At 36.3% G+C, this 7754-nt stretch overlaps 1 protein-coding gene across 1 annotated transcript; it reads right to left on the bottom strand.

Moving 5' to 3' along the window:
• Nucleotides 1–4671: 4671 nt before the first annotated feature.
• On the bottom strand, nt 4672–7332 carry LOC110373842 (uncharacterized). The gene is made up of 2 exons (XM_021331225.3): nt 7104–7332; nt 4672–6832 (listed from the first exon to the last, which is right to left on the bottom strand). Exons 1-2 carry the CDS (start codon nt 7247–7249, stop codon nt 4960–4962), a joined length of 2019 nt encoding a protein of 672 aa, XP_021186900.3. The 5' UTR covers nt 7250–7332; the 3' UTR covers nt 4672–4959.
• Nucleotides 7333–7754: the final 422 nt, after the last annotated feature.

The following is a 7754-nucleotide window of genomic DNA, read 5'->3' as shown; positions in this document are numbered from 1 at the left end:
ATAAATAAACCAAGTTAAATAGATAATGCAAAAAAGTACGCACTTCAAAGCGCGACTGAAACTTAAAAGATCAAGCAAAGATAGCTTTTAATGCAGTTGACATTTATTTGAGTCAAAATACCCAAGAGCTTTTTTATTAAATTGTGTCTTTGACTTTATATCTTTGCAGTTTAATGTTGTTACAACTATTTCTGTGACTCGGAATTTTCTCAGATATTAAGAATGGAGTATGTTTTAACTCATAAATATATACACATTTAACAAAAATAAGTACGAGTATTTAAGCTTAAACCCACAGTCATCTAGAAAACAGATTCTCTTCCCACGGAAAGTCGCAACTACCACGAATCTTCATGCAAATGTGAACATACTGTATATAAATAGATGCATGTGGTTACAGGGTGTTTTGATTGCTTGATATGTCAGATTTTTGTCAGCAATAGCAATGAAATAAAACCGTTTATTTAAATTAAGTGTGTTTAGCTCAGTTAAAATAGACATTTACCCGTGCAAAATGCTGAAAATTGGATATATTTTTTCATTTTGTTAAAAATCATAGTGGTTTAAGGTTTAAGGTTTATTTCTTGCTTCACGTTCAGTTTTCTACTAAATCAATGTTTTGTTTATATTTTCTACACAGAACTCTCTACATCCTGTATATAAACCCAGTTATCTTTTCCTTTATTCTGTGGTAAGGATAAAGTGAAGTCGGTCAATTTGCATATCTGTTGTATCAACAACTGCAAGCGAATGCAACGAACTGCAGTCAAAAGGTCAAATTCTGAAAAATGAAGATTGAGATGATGTTTTTTCGCCACTATTTATCTGGTCTGAGGTCCCTCGAAAGCCCATGATAAGAAGGATTCATCAAAGTTTCTTAAACATCATACGAGTCGGCGTCCAGTCTAACCAGATGCAGCTGATTACTAGTCTTTTGCATGGAGCGACTGCCTATCAGACCTAATCAACCCAGTTGCCTGGCATACCGAAATGGCAGACTTTCATTCTTACAAGACACTAATTCCAACAAATTCAAAACACGATACAATCTCTAAAACAAAGAAAAAAAAACATTAAAACACTCGAACAAACAAAATGGAAAAGTTTATTTCTTTTCTTATTTTTTAAACGGGAAAAGTTTTAAAATCTACGAGTTTGTTTGAGAATTAGCTTGGAACTAATTCGAGTCAAAAACCCGGCGAAATAAACACGAGTTTGTTAGTAATAACATAAGGACGTTTTGAGAAAACATAATTGGATTTTAAGTTACACCGTGAGATGCGTGACTTCTTAGGTTCGTTTTCATTGTAACACGTATTTCTTTAAATATTTTTGGATGTCATCTTGCTATTATTAGTGAAAGATTTTTTATCAACTTAAACAAAATTCTTTCACAGCTGGGAAGTTCTTCTTCTCGAGTAACATCTAAATATATAAAACTCAAAGGTGACTGACTGACTGACTGACTGACATAGTGATCTATCAACGCACAGCTGAAACCACTGGACGGATCGGGCTGAAATTTGGCATGCAGGTAGATGTTATGACGTAGGCATCCGCTAAGAAAGGATTTTGATCAATTCTACTCCCAAGGGGATAAAATAGGGGATGAAAGTTTGTATGAAACTTTGTCAATTTTAAACCGATCGGACTGAGACTTTGCATGAATAAAGCTACTATGGCGTAGGCAACCCTTAAGAAAGGATTTTGATAAATTCCATCCCTAAGGGGATAAAATAGGGGATGAAAGTTTGTATACATCTTCTTAGATTTTATGAAGAAGTCCTGATGACGAATCAGAATTTTATGATGACGTTCGCTTAAATACGATTTTGATTAATTCAACCCCCATTCAACCCCCACGGGTGATAAAATAAGGGATGATGAAGGATGTAAAATGTATTAGTTTTAACCTATCAGTGGAACGAACAAAATAATGTTTAGTTCTAAATGTTGAGAAGTTCTGCCTACCGCTATTAGATGGCGCTGTGCATTTTCGTCTCATTTCTGAATCGCGGTGTTAAGATTCTCCGCCAGTTAATTACCTTCGAACTGAACTGTAGGTAATCTGTTTGTTTGGTTGCTGCGGATTGCCTTCCTCACTGACATATTAAACATAAATATTTCTAGCAACACAACCTTGATCAATGAATCTATTCGACTGCTAAGTGCTAATCCTAATTATACTGTCACGTGAAAGAATGCACCTACGGGATAAGTAGTATTTTGACTATTCTATATTGCCCACGCAGACGAAGTTGCGGGCAACAGCTAGTTATCTATATTTTATCGCGGCATAGGTAATAGTTCCCACGGGAAGCTGATGAAAACGGAAACGGTTATTTCATGACATGTATACACATGCACAAATGCACATATATGTATGTGTATACATATGTAGGTATGCACATTAATATGTATTAAAACAATTCAATAAAAAAACCCACTACAATTACTTGAAGCTATAAATTGTCTACTTAAAGAACTAAGAAAATAATACTGTATGAAATAGCTCGACTACGTGCCTATAGTCACCGTTTACGACTTTAGTGTAAGGCGAAAATTATGTATTGTTAGTATTAGGTATTGAAAGCTTGGCTTGTTGTAAAAATAATAAATAGTAGCCTAATGTCAAGCCCGTTCAAACGACTTAGCAGCTATAAAAATATAAACTGACCGTAAACTTACATAAGTATGTAATTCATAGGTTCGTACACAAACAACGAAAGTCAGGATTATGTACTTCGAATAATGACCACTTAATATTTGTGATAATCTACGAGAATCTATCCGAAAATTTCATCGCACATTATATTGTACTTCATAACAATTGATATACAAAATACAATCATATTCGAAACCTTCCCCTTTTATGAAGTCGGTTAAAAATACTACTTTTATACGAAACATTTTCAATACTTTCCTGAAAAATAAAGGATATTTTTATTGTGCTAAAAGCCAGTATACATTGGAAACACGCCCCCAGCTTTACTAACGAGATACGGAGGTTTAATTACTTCTGCGCACATGTGACTCGCATTAACACTATTGCCTCTTATTTTATTTAAAATGGCGGCACAACGGCTTGCTCGTACGTGGCGTTGGAAAAACGCTTTTGCAAGGAAAAAGTTTTTTGTTAAATGTTTGTAAATATTGAACAGGAATGGCTTGAAAAGTCATCTGAAATAAAAGTTGCATCATCATCTCTCTATCCTATCACTTAATATGTTTGGGTCAGTTTCCAGTCCAACCAGATGCAACCGATTACCTACCAGTATTTTGCGTGAAGCGACTGGCCTATGTAAGCTCCTTAACGTAGTTTCACGAAAATGAAGTAGCTTGGTTGAGATGGATGTCAGATTTCTTGGCATCTGACTACCAGTAACGACTGTCATACATAGATACAAATGTTAGCCCACAGTTTTATAGGCTTCCTGGAATACGCAGAAACTCGGCATGGCCACGCATCCACAGACTCACTCCGTATCGCAATACAAGCGAGCTCGAATCCACATCACACAAAAACGATCACGAAATAGCAAAATTCATGAATAGTTGATTCCTTTCACATAGGCTTAGGAATTCATGACAAAACGGAATTCTAACCGAAACCACGAACAGTAAACAAACAGTAAATAATAAATTGCATTTCGTGCATACAATCAAATTATTCGGTAACGATATTGGATGCAGAAAATATTCCAATTTTGGTACACAATCGCGGCAAATAGTGTTAACAAATACCAATAACTGATATTGAACTCTATATCTACGTAATTAAGTTTTGTTTTAAGCTTTGTTTGGACTTATTACGTTTCGAAACTGAGCTTCTTTGTGGATAACGTGTCCCATTTTTGAAATTGTGGACATGCTCCTTAATTGTAGTCGAAGAGCTTAGGCTATGCAAGGCTATGAATACGCTATATTGGGATCACCAAACGAAAGAATAAAGAAAAACTGGAAGAAATTCAGGAAGTAAGAATGATCGATTATTACGAAGTCTGCCAGACAATAATTTTGAAAGTTATGAAAATCAAATATTGCCTCCTAGTCTTCCTATCGAAAATAAGGTACCTAGTAGCTATTAAGTCAACTTTTACGTGATAGCAACCAAAGATTTTGTACAAAAACATATATGAACGAAATTACTGAAAAAGATGCTCAAGCTAATACTCTTAAGAATTTCATTCCAATTAAAAATAAATACGGCCTATAAATGCAAGTATTTTATCTCGTCTCGTACGAGACGTAACAAGGTCTGAATGATCACAATCAAGTCGACAAGCATACAGAATTCTAAGCAAATCTCTTCGACAGTTACTGCCGATACATACCAATGTAATCAGCCATTGATTCTTATGTATCTTTCTTAAAAGCTGATGTGAGGGAGGGGCCGTCTGAATGGTTGGGATTTATATATGAAATAGAAGTATTGAAACGTACATTACACCAATTACGCAGTAGGTACACATAATAGTATTATAATTAGCCAAGAAGGAAATAAATTAGCAGGTAAGTATTGCAGTTTTTAGTGTATGTGTTTGTGTGTCAGTGTGTGTGACATTAAATTCGAGACATTATCCTGCATAAATGTAAGGTAAGATCACCAAATAAGGCCTACCTTATTTTTTTTATTACTTTACGAGCAGGTTTATAATAAAAATGCACTGGTAATTTGAAATACTTATATTTATTTATTAAACTTTGTAATAAATGAAACAAAATTACTTAAGAAACAAAAATCTAACTTTTGTGAACACAAATAACTAAAATGTCAATTTGGCCTTATTGGGAACCCCGTGTCTTAATAAAGCCATAATTAAAGCAAATAAGCACTTAACTTTTTAATTAACGCAAAACGTTATCAATACTTATATTAAATCTAATGAGATCATATTAATTACTTTTGGTCATTTTAGATCAGACTTAATGAGTTTCTTATTATGTAAATGTAGTATATTAATCAGCCTTTTTCATCTTTTTTTTTAAACAATCTCCTGAACAGTAAAATATTTTATCAGTGGGTGTGAGTCCAACGCATAGCTCATGATACCAAACGCCACAAGAAAGACATTGTCGCATATCATCAACTCGATCTTCTTTACAAGCTGGGCAGTACCAAGAAGGGTTACTATCGTGACGCGATTTTACTGAGGTTCGCTTTTGCTTTGCCGCAACTCCAGGTTGTGCAGATGTACAGCCAATAACTGACTCTGACTTTGGTGTCTTTGTTTCTTTTCCTATCATGGAAGAAGTTCCAGGAACATTATCTACTCTTGACGATGGTACAGTAACCTGTGATGTGGGATTGGTAGCACTGTCACCAAACAAATCTTTTGTTACCTCTTGAGCCCTGTAATTCAGAGACTTCTTGCGCGGAGCGGTCGATTTAACTTTAAACTTAGGAGTTGGTAAAAATTCATGAATCTCACATGTGGTTGATGGATTGTCAATCTTATTTGGAGTTACAGCATTTGGATGGTTTTTTGAGAGCAAGGACAGTGGTAAATTCTCAGTATCTGTGCTTGACCCATCTGAATCTTCCACATTTGCAGTTGAGATCTCTTGTGCCTCCGATTCATCAGCAATATTCTCAATGTTTGTAGGGTTTGGAAGTTCCGACAGCGCAGAGGGCGCAAACGCCTCTTCAGGAATAGCATCTGGATTATATGGATACAACCCTGTAGCGCGAAACCCATTTGAGATATTGTTAATAGTCATACATTTCGGCCATACTTGCGAGAGAATGACATTGAAGCTTGTCTTGTTAAGGGTTCGTTCGGGATGCTGACTGACGTATTTAATCAACTCTTGGTCCCAATGGTGCTCAAAAGAACGATAAACAGATTTATCCATGGGCTGTAACTCATGTGTGGTATTAGAAGGCAGACAATACAAAGTAATGCCACATTTCTCTGCTTCCTCGACAATAGTAAAGTCAAGGTGGCATTTTGCACCGTCAAATATGAGGAGACATGGCCCTGAGGTTCTGTATTTATTCAAATGATTAATGAAATCTATGAAAGTTTCTGTCGTCATACTGCCTTTTGGCGTCATCTTCACCAGAGAGCCTGGAGGTAAATTATCTTGGAATTCTGGCTTTAGTCTCTTGCCTTTGAACAGAATCATTGGCGGAATAGCTGATCCTATAGCATTTCCGCAGCCTACCACTGTCACACTTTCGGCATGCTCATTCGCTATTTGATGGACTCTCTTTCGCCCTTTGGCTGTCAAAACTTCCTGCTGATGGTGCAAAGATATGCGACAATTTTTTTCATCGACGTTATAAATGCTTTCAGGTTTATGTTCAATTCCAAGCCTATCCAGCACGCTTTTGTACTTGGAAAAGTGATCGCTAACAATATCTTTATTTAATTTTTGAGCGCGAGCTGGATTCATCATCTGTGCTTTGCGACGTGCCAATTCAGGGTGTCGTTTGAGAAATAACCTCAACCATTTCTTCCCAGCAGCATTTTTGGAATCTTTGAAAGTATTTGGAATCTTCTTAATTTTACAAAATGAAAAAGCCTGTACGCGCAACATCTTTGAGGTCATCGGCACTCCAACATCAGCTAAACGTATAATTCTTCTGACAAGTCCAGCTTCTTGTTCTGGCGTCAATATAGCCGATCGACCCAGCTTTCGTGAAGTCGAACCACTCGCTAGATGGTTGCGTAGGGTTCTTCTTGGGATGTTGTATCTGGCTGCAGCAGCATATGTTGATAGTATACCCCTTTGTACCATTTTAACAGCGTTTTCCATCTGTTCCGAAGTCCATTGAGCCCTTTTTTTGCTCGTGGTGGAAGCTGGTGATCTGTTTTCCATGATGTTACTGAAAACAAGGGTCTACTATTTTACTGTGATACTTTCCGAACTGATATAAAACATTGTCCTAATAAAGCCTGTACCTGTGCCTTTATAAGGCCTGTACATTTTTTTAATAGGCCTTATTAGGACAAAGCACATGGGTAAAAACAAACAGAATTATATGGAATACACCGAAATTACAGCTTTTTTACTTATGTGAGGAGATAGCTAAACGTATAATTATCCTATAGACAAAACACAGCACACCGTATACGAATAAAAGTAAAAATACTTACTGTTTACTCCGCCAGAATTTTATAAAAACAGGCGTGCGCTCCGCGTCGTAGTTGTTGTCGACTGCAGGTTGCAACACGTTCGCGGCACGGGCCGCTGGCTGTGCTTGTGTGCGTTGGTTAATGTGCACGCACACTATTACAGACATTGGCGGCCATTTGAAATCATAAAGCGGGAAATTTAAAAACTAGGCTTTATTAGGACATAGGCTTTATTTGGGTCACCCACCTTAGTTTAAATATAAATATAGCTAAAGAGGTAAGTTTATGATAACTATTAATAAATAGAGTAATGGTATCGTTGATGATTGTGTTATAGTATAAGCAAAAGTTGCAAATAAACTTTCATAACGTTTTTTTATTCAGTTAGTTGATCACGTTAATCTCGAGAAGTACTGTAGGTACTGATTTTGAGAATTTCATTTAGTGTATAGCCTATTGTTCCCAAGAAGCGGAAGGAACCGAGAGATGAAACTAGTTTTATATAAAGTAATTATGGACCTAAGTCAGTACTTTTTATTACACTTCGAGTGACAAAAAAGGCGCCCTTTAAATACTTAAGCGTCCAGGTAAACTTTACTTACCTCTAAAGGTCTATTTTACCTCCGTGAGTGTCACCCCTACCTTCGAAGGTGCTATTTTTAGTCCCCTACA

This window comes from Helicoverpa armigera, chromosome 3 (genome assembly GCF_030705265.1).
Source record: "Helicoverpa armigera isolate CAAS_96S chromosome 3, ASM3070526v1, whole genome shotgun sequence".
NCBI lineage: Eukaryota > Metazoa > Arthropoda > Insecta > Lepidoptera > Noctuidae > Helicoverpa > Helicoverpa armigera.
Note: the sequence above shows the minus strand (reverse complement) of the source record. Positions and strands in the feature narration are given on the sequence as shown.